At 48.6% G+C, this 21,825-nt stretch overlaps 1 protein-coding gene across 6 annotated transcripts in view; it reads right to left on the bottom strand.

Annotated features, from left to right (window-relative positions):
* NLRC5 (NLR family CARD domain containing 5) overlaps window positions 1-21,825 on the bottom strand; it is a 92,177-nt gene that overhangs the window by 49,120 nt on the left and 21,232 nt on the right. For 3 of the 6 annotated variants that reach the window (XM_049864609.1, XM_049864612.1, XM_049864614.1), the window contains exons 2-10: window positions 11,474-11,780; window positions 10,750-10,809; window positions 8,869-8,937; window positions 6,115-7,768; window positions 4,727-4,810; window positions 4,497-4,580; window positions 2,324-2,407; window positions 2,098-2,187; window positions 1,267-1,326 (exon numbers count right to left, since the gene is read on the bottom strand). In XM_049864609.1, coding sequence (XP_049720566.1) covers window positions 1,267-1,326; window positions 2,098-2,187; window positions 2,324-2,407; window positions 4,497-4,580; window positions 4,727-4,810; window positions 6,115-7,768; window positions 8,869-8,937; window positions 10,750-10,809; window positions 11,474-11,768 — 2,480 coding nt within the window. In that variant the 5' untranslated portion in view covers window positions 11,769-11,780. Of the gene's footprint in view, window positions 1-1,266; window positions 1,327-2,097; window positions 2,188-2,323; window positions 2,408-4,496; window positions 4,581-4,726; window positions 4,811-6,114; window positions 7,769-8,868; window positions 8,938-10,749; window positions 10,810-11,473; window positions 11,794-21,825 lie in introns of all 6 variants that reach the window. The other 3 variants (XM_049864611.1, XM_049864610.1, XM_049864615.1) reach the window with 3 other exon arrangements.

The raw sequence follows: 21,825 nt of genomic DNA, 5'->3' as shown, positions 1-21,825 counted from the left end.
ACAAAGTTGAAACTTAGCAAAAAGAAGTTGCCGTGGTCTATGTGGTCTATTATGTGATGGTTTCCATTTGTAGATACGGCATCTGTGGGTCAGAAGGCAGGGAGCATAAACCATATGTGGGTCCAGGCTCCCTCCCACCAAGCCAAGGGAAGGCTGGGGTCTCCAGGGAAGGCATGACATTATGAGCTAGGGTTTCACAGACTTCTAGATTGGCAGGGTCAGCAGAACTTTCTGTGATGATGGAAATGTTCTGTATCTGTGCCATCCACTGTGGGAACCACTAGCTACCTGTGGCCTTTGAGCGCTTAAAGTGTGGCTAATGCAACTGATGAACTGAACATTTCAGTTTACTTAATTTTCATTAATTTAAATTTAAATAGCTACGAGGGTGGTTGCTGTCTTGACCGTTGCAGCTTTAGACAGGGTGGAAGAGACCTTGGTCCTACCGGGTCATTGTACAGGTGAGGAAATTGAGGCTCAGAGCAGAGAAAGAGCACACAACATTTGCCTCTGAGTCTCAGCCAGGGAGGAACAGTTGGAATGTTCTTTCAGGGGAAGGTGGCTTCCATTTCTTTGCCCAAAAAGACTGGCCAAGGCAAGAACCTAGAAGCCAGGCACAGTGGAAATATTGTTTTTGCTGTGTGCCTTTGAGTCAGTTCTGACTCATAGTGACCCCACGTTACAGAGTAGAACTGCCCCATAGGGCTTCCTAGACTGCAATCTTTATGGGAGCAGTCACCAGGTCTTTTCTCCCCTGGAGATGCTGGCGGATTTGAACTGCCAACCTTTTGGTTATCAGCTCACCACTTAACCATTGCACCACTAGAAATCCTTAGACAGTTGGAATAGCCAGCATTTAAAAACCAACTGCATGCCAGCAGTGTTCTAAGCACTTTGAACCTATTAATGCATTTAATTCTCAGAACGACTGTAAGATGCAGGTACCAGAATTGCACTCCCCACCTCATTGCAGCTGAGAGAGTTTTTCCCACATAATGATGCCAATCTAACAGTTTCTTCATGCCCTCCCTAAGGGCCTGGCTTGCTCTGAAGCTTCTGGGGATGCATTCTCTTGTTTTTTAGATCCACTAGAAAAAGTTGAAGTCCTTTGCCAACTCTGAGGAGTAATTCATTCCTTAGGGCAACAGCAGCAGGAAGAATCCCCACATTCCAGCTTTATCCCTGGATCTCTTGACCATTTCAACTGCCTGAGATCATATTGCATCTTAGGATGGGCCCAGACCCTCCCCGACCCTGGCTTCTTACCCTTGTAGCTCTGCAGCTGTCTCTGTGGACGGGGAGAGAAGGAAGATGAGCTCCGTTTGCCTGCAGGTCAGACACCAAGCCATGAAACCCACAGAGTGGGAACCAGCAAGTCACTCCCACCTGCACACCCCCTCCCGCCCCAAATGTCCGGAAAAACAACAGAACTAAAAAAGTGCTCCAAATCAGGCACGTAAAATCGTGACTATGTCATGGCTTGATGAATCCCATAAGAGTGTTTCTAAAATGCAGGAAAACAATATTTTTACAAGAAAGATAAGAAAAAATAAGAACATTGAGAGTGTTTATTGGCATTCCAGGTGTTTTACGGTTAAGAGGTACAACCATCTACTCCGTGATCCAAACAGGCAAAGCTGGTTCAGGACCATGGAGAGCAACCCATGGCTCATTATTCCTTTATCTTGCTTATGCTTTGTAAGGAGCCCTGGTGACACGCTGGTTGAGTTCAGCTGCTAACCGAAAGGTCGGCAGTTTGAATCCACCAGCCGCTCTGTGGAAACCCTATGGGGCAGTTCTACTCTACTTAAACAAGCACTATGAGTTGGAATGGACTCAGTTGCAATGGGTTTGGGTTTTGATACTTTGTAGATTTGACTATTTATCCATCCATCTATCCATCCACCCATCCATTCACTATTGATCCACTAGGTGCCAGGCCTGAGCTAGGCTCTGGGGGTACAGTTGTGACTAAAACAGAGTTTGGCATGCATACACAGATCTTGCAGATAAGGTACCTCCTACTCTCCCATCTTCCAACCTCCCTTCCCCTCATATCACAACCCTGAAGGCCAGGGTCCCATTCCTTCTGCTCACCTGGCCTGCAGTGCCCTGATGGTTGGGCTTGTGACTACCACCTTTGCCAAGCTCAGTAGGGTTGACACGGAGACATTGTTGTGGCTCAGGCTGCAGGATCGCGGCAAAGGTGTCAGGAGTGAATTCCCCACCCTATGGGCCCCAGACCTTCCTTGCCCCTCAAGGGAGGGGGACGAATCAAGCAGGGAGCAGGACTAGCCTGGAGGGCAGTAGAGAGGCTGCTTACTCAAGCTTCCGCAGCCTCGGCAGGCAAGAGAGCATCTCCACGATGTCCAGCAGCTCCTGGTCCTTGAGCTGGTTGTTCCGCAAACTGCAGGGAGACCAAGGCCCAGTTCTCAGCCCTGAGGCTGGGACACTTGGAAACTCCAGTTGGCAGGTGACAGGTGTGACCACACTCATGCACCAAACACAAGACAGGGGCTCAGAGGAGGTTGGTCACCTGCTCTCTGGCATCCAGCAGGCACAGCTAGTAGGAGAGGCCCTCTGCTGACCTCATTTCTATCCCTATTCAGTCCCTTTGGGTGAGTTCCTGCCTGGCGGTCCAGGGGGTCCAGATGGCTGACTGTGAAGGCCTCGTGATGTAGAAGGAGGGGCCCCAGCACCCTGTTTGCAGGACTTATGTCTGAGATATGCTTTTTGGCCCCCAGGTGGTCAGACAGAGTCTAGACTGGGAAGCTGGAGACTCCGCTTCCAGCCTCAGCTCCGGCCCTTTGCCAAGCACATATCTCACTGACTTCATGTCCCTCACCTGTCAGCTGGGGCACACAACCCAGCCCTCTGGGCCCTTGCTGGAGGAACAGATGAGCTGAGGGCTTTGTAGATAATTAAGAGCTACAGCTGGGTGATAGAAGAAAAAATTAAAGTGACTCATGATAATCAGGAAAGAAAAGTAAGTACCAACAAGTTCAATATTTCCTAATCTTTGTTCTGACCAGAGTGATCACTTCACAAAGGTACCCAGCCAAGAGGACAACAGGGGCTGTGGTCCAACTCATGCTCCACTCAACGACTGGTGTATCCCATGCCAGGCTGCATCTGCCCAGGTGAAGGGGCACTTTTTCTAAGTCTCGCAAAGGTCCTGTATAAGCTAACAATGGTCCTGCCTGTGACCTGCTGAGGAGGATTCTGGCCCCACCGCTCCCCAGGCCACTCAGTCCCAGATACAGGGCAGGGGTATATTTGTGCATATGTGCTTGTGTTAGTGTGTGCCTGCATCTAAAGGTGTGTGTGGATCTAAGTGTGCATGTATGCATGTGCTGCTCATGTGCACACCTATGAATGTGCACCTATGAATCCTCACAGCTGGATTAATAAGCAAACAGAGAAAAGATTGAAGCTGTCAAAGATTTCATTTTACTTGGATCCACAATCAGTGCCCATGGAAACGGCAGCCAAGAAATCAAATGACACGTTGCATTGGGCAAATCTGCTGAAAAAAGCCTCTTCAGACTGTTAAAAAGCAAAGATGTCACTTAGAGGACAAAAGTGCACCTGACCTAAGCCATGGTGTTTTCAATTGCCTCATATGCATGTGAAAGCTGGACAATGAATAAGGAAGACAGAAGTAGAACTGATGCCTTTGAATTATGGTGTTGGCAAAGAGTATTGAATATACCATGGACGGCCAAAAGAACGAACAAATCTGTCTTGGGAAAAGTACAGCCAGAGTGCTTGTTAGAAGTGAGGATGGCGAGACTTCATCTCATGTACTTTGGACATGTTATCAAGAGGAACCAGTCCCTGGAGAAGGACATCAGGCTTGGTAGAGTAGGGGGTCAGTGAAAAAGTGGAAGAGCCTCAATGAGATGGATTGACACAGTGGCTGCAACAAGGGGCTCAAACATAGCAACAATTGTGAGGATGGCACAAGATCAGACAGCGTTTTGCTCTATTGTACATCGGGTTGCTATGAGTCAGAACCGACTCTACAACATTTAACAACAGCAACAACATGAATGTGTATGTGGTGGGGGGGGGCGGTCGTATGCCTAAGTGAGTAGGTAAGTGTGCATTTCTGTGCAAGTGTGTATACACGTGTGCATGAATGTGAAGGCATGTGTTTCATGCATTTATGGGTACACACAACGTCTAACAGTTTGCTATCACTTCTCCCAGGGTCACAGAAAGAGGGGAGGGAGCCTCAAAACCCATGCTCCTCCCAGATGCCCCCCAAAATATTACATGAGAGAAGCAATGGTCTAGGGTCTTTGTTTGGCCTGTGTTTGGATTCAGCCCCACCTAGTTCTTGGAGAGATACCTCCCCTCTCTGGGTCTCAATGAAAACCTACTGGCCAGTCCCTGATGGAATATGTAGGGCCCAGCCCAGACCTGGGAGGGGATGTGGGCCCTAAGCAATGACTCCCCTCCCCAGCCAGTGGTTTCCCCATGCACTCACTCACCTGATCTCTTCCAGTTGTGGACAGAGGCACAAAGCCTTCACCAGACAGCTGATGCCTTTGGAGGTTATCTTACTTCCTGTTAACCTACATGATGAGCAAAGATGTTGGGAAGGAACAAGGATAGGAAGAGAGTAGGTCAAGAATCTGCCCTGTGTCAGGTTGAGGGGAGGGAGGAAAATGCCAGGCTTCCCTGGGCTGAAGACCCTTCTTGGTTATAAGTCCAGGCTCACCCCAGCTTCTGCAGGCTATTCATGGTTGGCAAGCTCCTGGAGAGAGCTTCTGCAAAGGCGTCCCCACACTTCCTGCTCTTAAAGCTGCCACAGGGAGAAGAAAGTGGCAGAGGGTCAGTAATGGGCAGCCCTTAGAGGCAGGGTCAGAATATCAGAACAGAAGAGGCCCTTCTGATATTGACACCCATTCCCTCCTCTGACAGATGAAACTTAACATTCTAGTGGTAGCTGTTGTCATAACAAATACATACATGGCCAAACAAAAAAGCATACTTGTTGTCATTGAGTAGGCCTTGACTCATGGTGACACCATGTGACAGAGCAGAACTGCTCCAAAGGGTGTTCTTGACTGTAATCTTTACAGAAAGATTGCTGGACCTTTCTTCGGTGGCACTGCTGGGTGGGTTTGAGCTGCCAACATTTAGGTTAGTAGTCAAGCACAAACTATTTCAGCCATGTAGGGACCTACGTATATGGCAGAGACTACCAATTGTCCACCAAAAGCCATTCTGCACTTCATCCATAGAAATAGCACTATAGCTGGGAACATGGTTCCCTAGCCAGAGATGGTATTTCCCAGTCTCTTTTGCAGCTCCCTGTGGCCAGGTGGCTATGTCCTCACCAGTAGAAAGTGAGTGGAGGTGATGAGTCCTACTTCTAGATCTGAGATTTAACCCTTTGGGAGTGTCTGTCTCCTCCATGTTCTCTCTTTCCCATCCCCCAAGCCACAGCACAGATATGCCTTCGGCTCAGTGCTAACCAGGCAAATCAAGATGTCCAAGGAGATGGTGCAACAATAGAAAGGACCTGGGTCCCTGCATGACTACGTGGAGCTGAACCATCCTCCCGACCTGGACCAATTAACTTGGAACTCTTCCATGATAGAGAAACAAACTTCTCCATTTTTTAAGGCACTGTATTTTGGGGGTTTCTTTTTTTACTGCAGCCTGGCCTTTGCCCAAGATAATACAGGTGATGAGTCTTTCCTGAGTGCCAGGCACTGTGCTAAGAAGTGTTTGTCATGCATTGCCTCATTTCCTTCTCACAGTGCCCCTAGGAGTTAGCTTGAGTCATCTCTTCACTTTAGAGATGAAGAAACTTAGGCTGATAAAGGTTAATAACCTGCCCAAAGTCAAACAGCCTCTGGGAGCACAGTCGGAGTCAGAAACCAGGGGGAGGAAGAGACGCCAGCTGGACCCCAGAAGTCCTGGTGAGGGATAGAGCTTCCCCACCCACATCCCAAAGCTAGCGGGCAGTAAGGGCCTCTTCTGTTCTGACAGTCAGTATTCTTACCAGTCTCCCTCAGCAGGGTCTGCCAGACCAGTTGGCCTCCACCTTCCCAGACGCCCAGTTCCCCCCACCAGGCCTTCTCCCACCCTTACTCTTACCTGAGATTCTCTACCTGCCCACAGCCCACCAGGGCCTCTGGGCAGTGGGGCTCCAGAGGGCAGCCCTCAAAATCCAGGTGGATGGGGGCATCCCTGTAGCCCAAGATGTTGGCCAGGACAGCCAGGTCAGTGTAGGTCAGTGGGAAATTGTGGAAGGACAGTGGGTAGTGGAGACTTTGGGCAGCAAGTTGCGCCAGCCCTGGCTCCTGTGTCTCATCCACACAGTGGCACAGCTCCATAACCTTTGGTCCCTTGGACCTGCGGGTGGCCAGTTTCCTTAATGCCTGCACAACAGCATCCTGTTTGGCACCTACCCACACCTCATCCTGCTGTGCCAGATGGCTGAGGAAGGGGCGGCAGGCGCAGGATGCCAGACCTGCCAGGAAGGTTGGCAGGTAGTCTAGGAGGTCCAATCTAGCATTGGTCCGGTGCACCCAACGGGAATGGAGGGTGACATAGCGGGGGAGCATGTCTTTGTCCACCTCGGGGCTGGCCATCAGCTGCAGGGCAGCGAAGAACTCCTGCAGGCTGAGGTGGGTGAAGGCGTAGCCTGTCTCCTGGTGCTCAGGGCCTGTGCGGACGCAGAAGGAAGTCAGCAGGTTGTAGGCAGCCCCAAAGGCCATCATGGGTGGAGGGATGTCTCCTGCATAGAAGACAACCTTCCCGGCCTCCAGGCCCTTCAAGGCCACCTCGCCGAGGCTCAGGAGGGACGTGGGGTGCAAGTGACTCTGGCGGATGAGGATGAGCACCATCTGTACATAAAGCTGCGTGATAGTGGGCAGGAGGGCTGCAGACTGGCCTACGGAGGTGCCAGGGAGCAGATGGTGGAGGCACAGACAGGCCACTTGGCATAGGGCAGGCACCGCACACATGCTCTGGAGACGCCTATCTGCCTGCACCTCTGCCAGGGCTGCTGCCTGCAATGGATTGTCCCTGAAGAAGCGGCCCACATACTCCTCCACCCGCAGCCTGTCAAAACCCCACATATGGACCATAGTTGCCTCCACGGGCAGGCATGTGGGCAGTTTCCCTGGACGGGACGTGGCCATTACCCAGCAACCGGGTAGGAGGGTCCCATTGCAGAGGCCAGAGAAGAGGGTGAAGATGGGACCTGAGGCGTCAGGGCCCTCCGTCTTTCTGCTGGAGCAGGGGTAGAGAGCCTCACCCAGCCCATCGAAGATAATCAGGACATGGTGTGCATTCTCCTCCAGGTACTGGAAGACAGTGTCTGCTCCTGACTTGGGGCTCAGGTAGAGGTCAAAGAGGAGCTGGGGCAGCGTCAGGAGACCTGTGACCAGGTTGAGATGGCGGAATTCGAAAAGGAACAGGGCCTGGAAGCGGTCCAGCTGGCCGTCAGCCCACTTCTGGCAGAGCTGGTGAGCCAACGTGGTCTTGCCCATGCCCGACTTCCCCAGGACCACTATGACCCTTGAGCCCTTTTTCGCTTTGGTGTTGAAGAGTTCCAGGATGCCATCTTCCGCCTTGGGGTCTCCCATAACAGCTTCCTCCTGAGTGTCTAAGGGTGCTGTGTCCCGGCTCTTCTGCAGGATAGGGGCGATATGGAAGGAGAGGGGCTGTCCCAGCCTGGGGTTCTTGCCTCCATAGCGTTGCTGGGTGGAGGTCCTCAGGAGCTGCAGATACTGCTTGGCCAACTCTGCAGGGGGCAGGGAGGTGGCATGAGGGCAGGACCCCCCCTCCTTTGCCCCAGTATTGGGCTATTGAAGGTCAAGGGGGGTGGGTGCACAAGAGCACAGCCAGAGGGAATTTGTTCTACAGAAGCCCAGTGAGCTATCAAAACCCCCAGCTCTGTCAGCCAATTGAACTGGGAAGTGTGAATGGGGAAATGCGAATCATGGCTCTATTTGTTTTGCAACAATCTAAGTGTTTTAATGAGGAGGGAGGAGAAAATATGGGTGCTTCTTTGCCACCTTTATTGGAACAACCTCTTATAGTGATATCTGAGTAACCTGTGCCCCTTGCTAATATGTCAATTCCAAAATGCCCAAGGGTAACACTGAAGGCTGCTAACAACCTGTAGGCACAGGCACTGACCAGTCAGGTCTGCAGGAGATGGCCCAAGTCTGCAGAACCCCTGCCAGGCCAAGCATTGACCTTTTAACTGCTGGGTCACTGGACAGTGGCCCAGGGGAAAGATTGGGGTGGCTGCTGGGAGTAGTGGCCTCTTTCCTATAGATTTGACTCCTCTGACCACCTGTGAATACCCTGGTGGGACAGCTGGCTGAGAATGAGACAAATTCTGCCTCCTCTGCGTCCACTGGGTGGGCCGGTCCTCAGCAGTCCCCTACGTCTCCCATGGGTCCCAGGGCCTCTTCCTTGGGGAGTTCCCCAAGCATCCTCATCACTCCCACCGCACCCTAACCTGGCCCATGAGGGCCCAGGCCTGAGGCCATGCTGGTCACTATCCCGAGACCCCTTCAACCCTAATGACATGGGGGTATCCCTGGACCAGCCTGGGTAATGAGGCTGTCTCCGGCTGCGGTACTTCTAGCTCCTCCGGTTGAGACATTTCTGGAGAAGTCCCCCTGTGGATTGATGATGGGGGCCTTTCTGCCAGACCCAGGCCTCTTCTCTGCTTGCCCATGGTCCACCAATTCTTCTCTTATGGAAGCTTGGAAGACAAGAGTCACTAGACCCCTAGAGGCTTGTCAGCGGGAGATAGAGCCCAGAATCTGTGTCCTGGCCCCAAGACAATCCAATCTCCACATCCTGGTCCCTCCCCACCTTGGTACCCACCCAGCTGCTGCTTCTTGCACTGTTTCTTGCGGGGCGAGGACCCACAGCTCTGATGAGGCCGCTTCAGGGCTGGAAAGAGAGAAGGAAGGAACAGAGGGGTGAGGTCTAGGGGCTATGGCTGAGGGGTACCTAGCACCTTGGCGGACATCTACCCTCCAGCAGGCACCAAGCTGGCACATGCATTCACACTCCAGGACTGAATGAAGGTGGGCAGTGGGCAAGGCTGCACAACACCAGTTTCTGTTTACAGGAGAGGGTCCCAGGCCCAGCGGGAGGGCTGGGCATTCGGGGCCTGGGGGTCTCCCGGTCTAGGATTCAAGGAGCAGGGCCTACAGCCAGCAGTCTCTAAAACGCCCAGCCCCCGGCACTGAGTGGCTGTTTCTCCACCAGCAAAGCACCAAGCTCTGCCGAGGCCTCTGCTGGGTATAAAAGTGAAGCTTCAAAAGGGCTTAGCTGGATCTGCTACCTTCTTCCTGGGCCAGTGTGTTTTTATCACACCTACTTCCCACCGCCCACGATTCCTCACTTCCTTTCATGTTTTCATGAGTTGTTGTCTTGTTGTATGAGTTTTCAAGAGTCACTTGAAAGCCTTTCTGGAAGGGGTTAGGAATGGAAGAAAGAAAGAAGGGGAGAGAAAAGAGGTCAGGAAGGAAGGAAAGAGGGTTTATGGCAGAATTTTTTTTTTTCTTTAAATAATATTTTATTGTGTTTCTGGTGAAAGTTTACACAGCAAATTTGGTTCCCCTTTAACAATTACTACACAGATTGTTCACTGACATTGGTTACGTAATTCACAATGTGTCAGTATTCTCATTAATTCTATTTTAGACGTTGTGTTTTTAGTAATCTGGTTTCCCCGTCCCTTTACCCTTTCATCTTTGCTTTAGAGTTTGACCATTGGTCTTACATGGTGATTTTTTAAAGGTGTGCTGTATAGAAAAATTAGTTTTTGATAATTGAGAATTGACTGCCACAAAGCAATAGGAATTGAATATTTGGGGTGCAATGTATGGCAGAATTTTAACAAGTAGAGCAAGATACTCCTACAGTGACTGATCAAAACAGCCAGGAGGCGGGTCCAAGGCCCCTTGAGCTGCCATGTGTTAACTTTTGGGCTGCTGGATTGTAGGGAGGTATGGGAATCCCCAGGAGGTGCTGGACCCAGTCTGAGGTCACTTCAATATTTCAGCAAGTCCTATTTTAACAACAGACTCACTGGCCAGATATCAACCAGGCCTGGTCACAGCTCAGTGATAACGGCCAGAGAAACCAGGGCCAGGACAACACTTTTTATTTGGGATTACAAGGTAGATGTTTTCTATTAAAGCCTGGTAATGTTACTGCCATGTACAGCTACGATTAAAGTCAACACTTCTAAAGAAATACAGGATCTGAGAGACAGAGCGTGGTCCATGAACCAGTGAGGTAGTCACCGTTGACTGCGACCCTGCTGCACACCATCAGAAAAACAGTGGGTTAGTGCTGGCCCAGGGGTCTGCATAGGAGGTTAGAGCTTCCTGAGGGAAACCTGACTTAGGGGCTGAGAGCACAAGACCCCTGGGCTGAGGGAAAGGGAAGTGAGAACAGTCTTTCCCAAGTGAAATCAGACAGGGGATTCTGGCGGTGGCTGGGGACTGATGCCTTTAGACTCCCAGGGGGTGGCATGTTTGACCGCTAGGAATGGGCATCGGGACAAGCCAAAGCCTTGAAAGACATGGGGGTGGTGAGGTGAGAGGACTGGTGCATGTGCAGATGGGCCAGGGACGAGGAGGATGGTTTATGGGAGATGGCTGGACCCAGCCCACCTCCAGCCTCTTCGAGCTCTGAGGTGGGGTTAACTTAGCACAACCATCCCTTCCTCCTCCCAACCCCAGGTCTCACCATGGTGGAGCTGAGATTTAGAGCAGCCTTCCTCGCCAGCTCCCAGCTGGCTGGGGAACCCTGAAAGAGAGGAAGAGCACAGTGTGTTATGGAGGTGCTGTGGGACAATTCGGGGCCAGCTCTGGCCTGGCGGCTAGCTTAGGGCTTAACTCACAGTGTGGGCACCCGGGACAGGAGAAGTAAACTGAACACTGTGGAAAGGAAAGCGATGGTGAGCCTTGAAGGCAGGTGGGCAGAAATGTGTGTGTATACACGTATGTGTCCTCAATGTCCTGTGTGTCCCCCACAGTGCTATGCCAACAGAAGGTGCCCAATAAAAGCCCACTGAACAAAATGGTGTTAAACCTGCCTGCTCATCAGTGGAGTCAGAGGGCTATCCCAGTGACTGCTTCTGATCATGTTGCAAAAAGAAACATCTAGGGCATTCTGGGCTATTTGGAATTTTCTGGCTGGAAGGAGTCATCTAGCCCTTTCTCTCCTTGCATCCTGCCTCCCAGGGCACATACAGCAGGGGAAGGTGGAAGGAGCAGTCCTCCAGGCCCCAAACTTATTCCCCCAGGGGATTTGCTCTGGGAAGTGCCAGGAAGCATGGAATTCTGTTTCTGGCTCAGCCATGTCCTCTTTGTGTGACTCACGCGGGTCCCGGTCCCTCCATATTCCTCCCTTGGCTACCCATGACATGGGGGCTGGGCTGGCTGTCTGCACCTCTCATGCCCACCCTTACCGTCTTCGTGGCCCCAGGTGCTCAGCAGTAGCACCTCCAGATCCAGCGGCACTTCCAGCTCCATGCACACACAGTGGATGAACGCCTGCCAGGTGGCCAGACCTCTGGCATGGAGCCTCCTGAGTTGTAGGATGACCCCCTCTGCAGGGTCTGGGGCCTCTTTCCTGGAGCCCAGGTCCATGTTGGGGAGGAAGAACTTCACCTTGGCATTCAGCCATTCTGGCTCTTTGCTGAGCAGCCTCACGAGACAGCTCAACAGGTTCCCGGTGCCCAGCTGGAGATTAGCGAGGTCCATTAAGAGTTGGCTCTGTGGGGACAAGCTGGAAGGCAGGTGAGTTGGGGGAGGATAGGGCAGGCAGGTGAGCTGAGAGATGAGTGAGCTGGGAGTCAGGTGAGCTGGGGGGAGAGGTGAGCTAGGAGGGCAGCCAAGGGGACAGTCAAGAACAAACCCCCACATCTGAGGGTCAGAAAATAGGCAGATAAGTGGCCTCTCCACGGAGTCTCAATGCCTCTGTCCAGGGATTGATCCCAGGATAAGTCTCCTTCTTCCACATACCCCTTCCTTATCTGTGCCTATGTCCTGACTCTCTGGAATGGTCTAGTCCACCCCTTTATGGTCCCCTGAAGATGCTTCATTCATTCTTATTCCCATAGACTCATTTGTGCTGCTCCCAGCCTGAGTTACTCTCATGACAGAGACAACTAGTCCCCCAAATCTGTTCTCCCCTTCTTCCTTAGTACTAGAACCCCTGAATATTCCCTGTTCACCTGGAATAAACACTATATTTCTCAGCTTTCTTTTCAGTTAGATGTAGCCATGTAATAAGTTTCGGTCAATGGAATATAAGTGGAAATGTTGTATATCCTTTGTTTTTTCTTATTGGCTGGCTGTTGATGTGATGGCTGAACTTGAGCAGCTATGATGGACTATGAGGTAGAAGCCAGTGCTAAGGAAGGTAGAAAGTAAAGCAGTCTACCTGCCTGGACTCTCTGCCTTTGGATTTCTATTACATGAGAGGAAAATACCCTCCTATCTTGTTTAAATCACTGTTGTTTAGGACTTTCTGTTACAGTGAAATCTAATCCTAGCTAATACAAACCATCTCCTTGATCTCTCTAAACAAATTCTTCCCCTTCTAAGCTGGAATTCTCAAACAACTTGCTGGTGGAAGTACGAATAAATGGCGTACATAGCAAGAGGGTTAAAAAGTGTGCAGGCCCTTGATTCAGCAATTCTATTTCTAGGATTCTAACCTTAGAAACAATCATGGATGTACAGAAAAATTCTAATTGCAAAGATGTCCACTGCAATATTATTTATAATAGCTAAAAATTGGAAGCAACCTAAATGTCCAATAATTGGGCATTTGTTAAATGGTGGTCTATCCATACAGTGGGATATGCTGTAACATTTTCAAATGTACTTTCTGGCACTGCTTGTATTTCCTAAATAATAATAGCAAACGCTTAGCTTGATATATCTCATTTAATCCTCACAACCCCAGGGACTCTACTTCAGAACCTGAAAAGGGCAGGGCCCACCCTGGAGCCAGTTTTGCCATTGCCCAGAGGCTGGGGCACAGGATAATGTGTCCTGGGGTTCAGACCCCAGTTACTCCCATGGTCCTTGGTACAGCCCTCCTGGGCATGTGTCCTCAGCCCATATGGTCATTCCTCCCCAGCTGGACTAATAGCAGCAGCTCCTTGCCCAGACATAGAGCTTTAGAATTCATGACACATGCTCACATCCATGACCTTCCGAGGTAGGCAAGGCTCAACATCCCCAGTGAACAGATGGAAAGACTGAGGCCTGGGGAAGATAAAAGACGTGCCCAAGGTCATACAACAAGACCATGGCAGAGCCAGAATTAGAAACAAGATTTCTTGCTTCCCAGGCTATTAATTTCCAAGGCCACGGAGCTACAGATGGCACCAGACAAGTGCTAAGTGCTAAGCCCCTGGACTTTATGCCATTTTGGCAAGAAAGTGTGGCTATGACCTAGGGCACAGCTTCTTTTCTGGCCTATAATGTCCAAAGTCCATGCTGCCCATAAAGAAATCACCCAGGCAGCATGGTGCCAAGTGGAAGTAAGGGGTGCCTGGATGGCATGATTTCTGGAGAGGTTCTTCATCCTTAAATTTCTCTTCCAGCCTATTTGTTGGGAGAGGAAGGCAATAGCGGAAATGTTTCCAATATAATAAAGAGACCATTATTAGAACTTTATGGTACTGGACTAAAAATAGAAAAAAATGACCAAAGGAATGAGATAGAATCACTGCAGCCCCCAGGTCTTTGCTCTTGCTGTTCCCTTTGCCTGGAGAGCCCTCACACCTCCAGTCCACACAGTCACACGCACACATACCACACACGCATACACACCCCACACCACACACAGACACACCACACACACACACATACATGCACACACACCACATAATACACATGCACACACCACTGGATATATTATCTCTAAAACTCAGCTCTGGTCTGGCTTCATTTATGCCTCAAATCCCTGTCAGGTTTCCACCCTCCCAAGATAAAGTCAAGCCTTGTTGCTGTGGCCTCCACAAAGCTGACACACATCGGGTGTCCAAGAAAGGTTCAAAGGATGAATAAACAAATGGTCCTTCACCATCTTCTCCCGGACCTCACACACATGCAGCTCCGCCCCGTGACCTGCTCCCAATCCCATCTCAGGACTCCTCGCCTTGTGGATGCTGGGTCCTCTGCCTCAAACACCCTTCCCTTGCTTCCAGCCTTGCAAATAGCTCCTTCTCCTTCCAGACCAACCTCAGGGAAGTCTTCCCGCTGCCTTCCTAGCCCGAGTTACACCTCTGACTGCCGGGCTTCTTTTCTATCATTCTCTCCTCACTTCTGTATTGCAGAGCTTGCAACCCCACATTGTTGTTTCCTACCAGCCTGCCGGCTTCCCTCAGTGGGCTGGGACTACCTCAAGAGCAGAGGCAACACCTGATTCTGGATAAGAGCAAATGGCTTGGGACCAGGGCCCTGAATTCGAGTCTCTACCAGTTACTAGCCATGTGACTTTGGTCAGGTTATTTGGTCTCATGGTACCTCTGTATCCTCATCTGTAAAATGGGGACGCTGTAGATCAGGTTCCTAGAAGTAGAGCCCAAGATGGAGATTCTTGAAAAAGTGCTTATTGAGGGGGTAAGGTAAGGGCAGGGTAGAAGAAGAAGCTTCTGATGTGAAGTTTAGGAACTTCTGCTCTAGGTCCCAAGAAGAGGATGCTCAGCTCTCCACTCCTAATGGGAAGAGTCCCCTTGAACTTGATGCTCTGCTTCTCCAACAAACCAGAGCTGAGGTGCAGTGGATCACTTTTATGTGGCCTTTCTCGTCATGATCTTATAACTCCCACCAAATGAGTGGGTGGGGCTATGCAAATAAGGTGCTTGTGGCCCAAAAAGGGGATTGGACAGCTTGCTGATAATGCAAATAAGGTACCTAGTACCCTTGTGGGGCTGGGACCAAAATAAGGTATATGGACCCTAACAAGGGGATTGGTCAGTTTTGCCATCCCACTAGGCTTAAAATAAGCCATCCCAGAGGCAAAAAAGGGGGACCTCACTACCACCAAGAAAGAAGAGCTAGGAATGGAGCTTATCCTTTGGACCCAGGATCCCTGTGCTGAGAACCTCCTAGACCCGGGAGACAGAGAGAGATAACTGGAATGCCAGACACAGTGAGAGATGGCGAGAAGCCGCAGCAGGAAAATGGCAGCAGCAGAGGCAGCAGAATCAGAAGACCAGAAGAAGACAGTGGAGTGGGCTTCTTGGCTGGTACATCGAGAGAGCTGAGTGTCTTTGGGCTAAGGCTTCCTGGCAGAGTGGGGTGCCAAGCACTTACTGGCAGAGCTAAAGAGCTTTGTAACACTTGCCCTAGCAGGACAGATGCTGGCCAAGGAGCCAAGGGCCAGAAAGAGGCCTGCCTGCAGGCACAGCTAAGAAGAGGTTGTCCTGATCGAAGAATCGTATCCTGAGTCATTTCTGATTCTGAGTTGTAACCTGTTACTTCCCTAATAAGTCCCATAACTGTATAGTCTGTGAGTTCTTCGTTGCCACTGCAAGGAATTATTGAGCCCAGCAGAGAAGTAAAAAGTATAGTAGGAGGGACAGTTGGTGCCAGAATTGGTCAAAAGGTTGGAGAGAGGAGGTATGTCTGACCTCTGCCTCATAGGAATCAGTTTTGGGTTGTTCATCTTGGTTCTCCTTCCTCCTCATGAAGTTAGAGGAGGTCAGTCAGATGCCCCCGCCACACCATTTTTACAAGAGTCAAGCAATTCTTGCCCTCTGAGAGTCCCCTAAGGCCTTGGGGGTGGGAAGGCTATGAAGGCAGCCATATTGAGATGGAGTCCCTGAGGGTGTCTCCTGGTGACTAACACTCAGCCCTGCCCCCCTGTCCCATGTGGGGCCTTTTGCTCTGGCTCCTTATTCAGCACCTTGTTTCCCAGCTATATGGTTCTGCCAGTTCCTCTTACCCAGACCAGGGCTCAGCAAACTGAAAATAAAGCTGAGGTTTGGAAATCCCCCTCTATTCTCCAACCATGAGGACATAGGCTGGGCTGAGGACCAAGGAACCCTGTGCTGGATTGGGGATTGAAGTGGGTCCTGGGACAAGAAGAAAGCACGAGGTGCAAAGGAGAAAAGGCCTGGTCCCGAGGTTCAGACTCACGGCCTGAGAATTGAGTAGACTACTTGGAAGAGGAAATTGGCAGTAGCCACTAAACTTGAAGTCTGTCCACCTTTGACCCTAAAATTAGACTTCTTGACACCTACCCTGGAGAATCATCCATCCAGGAACACACAGAGCCTTGGATAAGGAAATCCCTTCATGGTGTTGGTAACAACCCAGATATCCAAATCAATAAATTTTTGTGTAACCACACTATGGATTATGGGGTTGGAGAACATTGATTATGTGTTGACATGGCCAGATTCTCAAGACGTTGTATAATGACATGCACGATACGGTACTGTATGTCTTAGAAATGGACAAACACAACAACAATACTATATTTTTTTCCACAGGGGTATTATAGCATGGTTTTATATTTATAACTTAGAGGTTCAGAGCTAGACTGTCTAGGTTTGGGATTGATCTTTCCACATTTGCAGGCTGTGTGATACTAGGTGAGTTATGTAACTTCTCCAGGCCTCAGTGTTCTGATCTGTAAAATGGAAATAATAATAGTTCCTACCTCACCAAGTTACTGTGGGGTTTAAACGAGTTAAAACATGTAAAGGACTGTCTTAGTTATCTAGTGCTACCACAACAGAAATACGACAAATAGGCTTTAACAATCAGAAATTAATTTTCTCACTGTTTAGGAAACTAGGTATCTGAATTCAGGATGCCAGCTGTCTCAGTCATCTAGTGCTGCTATAACAGAAATACCACAAGTGGATGGCTTTAACAAAGAGAAATTTATTTTCTCACAGTCTAGTAGGTTACAAGTCCAAATTCAGGGCATCGGCTATAGGGGAAGTCTTCCTCTTTCTGTCAGCTCTGGAGAAAGGTCCTTGTCCTCAATCTTCCCCTGGTCAAGGGGTTTCTCAGGCTCAGGGACTCCAGGTCCAAAGGATACACTCTGCTTCTGGTGCTGCTTTCCTGGTAGTATGAGGTCCCCAACTCTCTGCTTGCTTCCCTTTCCTTTTATCCCTTGAGAGATAAAAGGTGGTGCAGGCCACACCCCGGGGAAACTCCCTTTACACTGGATCAGGGATGTGGCCTGGTAAGGGTGTTACAATCCCACCCTAATCCTTTTAAAATAAAATTACAGTCACAAAATGGAGGACCACCACAGAATACTGGAAATCATGGCCTGACCAAGTTGCTACACACATTTTTTGGGGGACATAATTCAGTCCACGACACCAGCCTTAGAGGAAAGCTTTCTCTTCCTGTTGGCTTGGGAGGAAGGACATTGTCTCTTCTGAGCTTCTGCTTCTGGGTAATTTTCATATGGCTTGGTATCTCTCTTCCCCCATCTCTACTTGCTAGTTTTCATTTAATCTCTTTTATATCTCAGAAGAGATTGACTCGAGGTATACCCTACACTAATCCTGTATCATTAACATAAAAAAGATAACACATTCTCAAATGGGATTATAATCACAGGTATAGGGGTTAGGATTTACAACACATTTTTGGGGACACAGTTAAATCCATAACATTCCACCTTTTAGCCCCTCAATGTTCATGTCCTTTCCACATGCAACACACATTCACCCCATCACATCACCCCAAAAGTATTAAATCAACTCCAAGCCAAAATCTCATCTTTTGAATCATCTAAACCAAAGTTGCTGTTTATGTTGGTGAAAGAAAGTATTTGCAATGAAGAAGTCATTGGTCTTGCAAAATTCTGTCATTCGATCTCCAGCATTGTTTCTATCACCAAGGCCATATTTTCCAACTACTGATCCTTTTTCTTTGTTTCCGACTTTTGCATTCCAATCACCAATAATTACCAATGCATCTTGATTGCATGTTCAATCAATTACAGACTGCAGCAGCTGATAAAAATCTTCTATTTCTTCATCTTTGGTCCTAGTGGTTGGTGCGTAAATTTGAATAATAGTCGTACTAACTGGTCTTCCTTGTAGGCGTGTGGATATTATCCTATCACTGACAGCGTTGTACCTCAGGATAGATCTTGAAATGTTCTTTTTGGTGATGAATGCAATACCATTCCTCTTCAAGCTGTCACTCCCATCACAGTAGACTATATGATTGTCCAATTCAAAGTGGCCAATACCAGTCCATTTCAGCTCACTAATGCCTAGGATATCGATGTTAATGCATTCCATTTCATTTTTGATGATTTCCATTTTTCCTAGATTCATACTTTGTACATTCCAGGTTCCGATTATTAATGGATGTCCGCAGCTGTTTCTTCTCATTTTGAGTCGTGCCACATCAGCAAATGAAAGTCCTGAAAGCTTCACTCCATTCACGTCATTAAGATTGACCCTACTTTGAGAAGGCAGCTCTTCCCCGGTCATCTTTTGAGTGCCTTCCAACCTGGGGGGGCTCATCTCCCAGCACTATATCAGACAATGTTGCACTGCTATTCATAAGGTTTTCACTGGCTAATGCTTTTCAGAAGTAGACTGCCAGGTCCTTCTTCCTAGTCTGTCTTAGTCTGGAAGCTCAGCTGAAAGCTGTCCTCCATGGGTGACCCTGCTGGTATCTGAATACCGGTGGCATAGCTTCCAGCATCACAGCAACACGCAAGCCCCCACAGTATGACAAACTGACAGACACGCGGGGGACCTCGCCAGATAGAACACACAGCAATCAAATTGACTACTTCTGTGGAAAGAGACAATGGAAAAGCTCAATATCATCAGTCAGAACAAGGCCAGGGGCCAACCGTGGGACAGGCCATCAATTGCTCATATGCAAGTTCAAGCTGAAACTGAAGAAAATCAGAGCAAGTCCACGAGAGCCAAAATATGACCTTGAGTATATCCCACCTGAATTTAGAGACCATCTCAAGAACAGACTTGATGCATTGAACACTAGTGATCGAAGACCAGACGAGTTGTGGAATGACATCAAGGACATCATATATGAAGAAAGCAAGAGGTCATTGAAAAGACAGGAAAGAAAACACCAAGTTGGATGTCAGAGGAGACTCTGAAACTTGCTCTCGAACATCGAGCAGCCAAAGCAAAAGGAAGAATTGATGAAGTAAGAGAACTGAACAGAAGATTTCAAAGGGCGGCTCAGGAAGACAAAGTAAAGTATTATAATGACATGTGCAAAGAGCTGGAGATGGAAAACCAAAGGGGAAGAACATGCTCGGTGTTTCTCAAGCTGAAAGGACTGAAAATTCAGGCCTTGAGTTGTAATAGTGAAGGATTCCATGGGGAAAATATTAAACGACGCAGAAAGCATCAAAAGAAGATGGAAGGAATACACAGAGTCATTATACCAAAAAGAATTAGTCGATATTCAACCATTTCAAGAGGCAGCATATGATCAGGAACCAATGGTACTGAAGGAAGAAGTCCAAGCTGCTCTGAAGGCATTGGAGAAAAATGAGGCTCCAGGAATTGATGGAATATCAATTGAGATGTTTCAACAAACAGTTGCAGCGCTGGAGGTACTCACTCATCTATGCCAAAAAATATGAAAGACAGCTTCCTGGCCAACTGACTGGAAGAGATCCACATTTATGACTATTCCCAAGAAAGGTGATCCAACAGAATGTGAAAATTATAGAACAATATCATTAATATCACACACAAGCAAAATTTTGCTGAAGATCATTCAAAAATGGCTGCAGCAGCATACCAACAGGGAACTGCCAGGAATTCAGGCTGGTTTCAGAAGAGGACGTGGAACCAGGGATATCATTGCTGATGTCAGACAGATCCTGGCTGAAAGCAGAGAATACCAGAAGGATGTTTACCTGTGTTTTATTGACTATGCAAAGGCATTTGACTGTGTGGATCATAACAAATTATGGATAACCTTGCAAAGAGTGGGAATTCCAGAACACTTAATTGTGCTCATGAGGAAACTTTACATAGATCAGGAGGCAGTTGTTTGGACAGAATAAGGGGATACTGATTGGTTTAAAGTCAAGAAAGGTGTGCATCCAGGTTGTATTCTTTCACCATACCTATTCAATCTGTATACTAAGCAGATAATACGAGAAGCTGGTCTATATGAAGAAGAAAGGAGCATCAGGATTGGAGGAAGACTCATTAACAACCTGTGTTATGCAGATGACACAACCTTCCTTGCTGAAAGTGGAGAGGACTTAAAGCACTGACTAATGAAGATCAAAGACCACAGCCTTCAGTATGGACTGCACCTCAACATAAAGAAAACAGAAATCCTCACAACTGGACCAATGAGCAACATCATGATAAATGGAGAAAAGATTGAAGTTGTCAAGGATTTCATTTTACTCAGATCCACAATCAATAGCCACGGAAGCAGCAGTCAAGAAATCAAACGACACATTGCACTGGATAAATTTGCTGCAAAGGACTTCTTTAAAGTGTTGAAAAGCAAAGATGTCACCTTGAAGACTAAAGCGTGCCTGACGCAACCCATGGTATTTTCAATTGCATCATATGCATGTGAAAGCTGGACAATGAATAAGAAAGACCAAAGAAGAATTGACGCCTTTGAATTGCGGTGTTGGTGAAGAATATCGAATATACCATGGACTGCCAAAAGAATGAACAAATCTGTCTTAGAAGAAGTATGACCAAAATGCTCCTTAGAAGCAAGGATGGAGAGACTGCGTCTTACATACTTTGGACATGTTGTCAGGAGGGATCAGTCTCTGGAGAAGGACATCATGCTTAGCAAATTACAGCATCAGTGGAAAAGAGGAAGACCTTCAGTGAAGTGGATTGACACAGTGGTTGCACCAATGAGCTGAAGCATAACAACGATTGTAAGGATGGCACAGGACCAAGCAGTGTTTCCGTCTGTTGTGCATGGGGTCGCTATTAGTTGGAACCAACTCAACAGCACCTAACAACAACAACAACAAACCAAATATGGGTGAGACTTTAGGCATATTCCACCCTGGGGCAAAATTCCTCCTCCTCTGGGAACCTGTGAAATTTAGACTACAAGTTATCTGTTTCCAGAGTACAATGGTGGAACCGGCACAAGGTAGACATTTCCATTACAAATGGGAGAAACTGGAGGGGAGGAAGGGATAACAGGCACCAAGCAAGTCCAAAACCCAGCAGAACAATTTACATTAGCTCTCAAGGCTTGAAAACAATCCTCTGTTCTCTGAGACCATCTAGGCAAAGGCCCTGCTCTCCAGACTCTGGGCGTTGGCTATGCTTTTCAGATTCTTGATGGAAGCACCTTGGCCCTGGGCTTCAACTCCACCTTCCAGGTCACAGCTCTGCTCCTTCAGCTTTGGGTTGCCCCATTCTTCAAGTCCATCTTAGTGGTGACCCCAACCCCCTCAGCCCCAGCAGACTCTGTTCTTCTGCTCCTTGGGTATGGCAGCCCCATCCCCTCAGCTTTGGGTGAAGATCTCAACCCCTTAGCACTCCTTAACGGCAACCCTACATTCCAGAACTGATTGGTGAAAATTCGACTATTTGAAACCTAGGAGGCTGTGGCCCCACCTTTGAGATTCAGGAGGCCATGGCCTAACCCTTTGAAACTGAAAAGGCCCTGCTTCTTGTGCCTCTTCCAACAGTTTGGCTGATCTCTGAGCTGCTAAAGAGATGGTCCTTTTCTTGGGGGACACAGATGTAGCTCCTTTGGTCTGTTTTCTGCCTGTAGAACTCTAAGAGGAAGACAGTTTTCTTTCCTTTCATCCTGGCTCTGACCCCTT

The sequence above is a fragment of the Elephas maximus genome, chromosome 21 (assembly GCF_024166365.1).
Source record: "Elephas maximus indicus isolate mEleMax1 chromosome 21, mEleMax1 primary haplotype, whole genome shotgun sequence".
In the NCBI taxonomy this organism is placed as follows: domain Eukaryota; kingdom Metazoa; phylum Chordata; class Mammalia; order Proboscidea; family Elephantidae; genus Elephas; species Elephas maximus.
The sequence above is the reverse complement of the archived record's forward strand: the minus strand, read 5'-3'. Positions and strand labels throughout refer to the sequence as shown.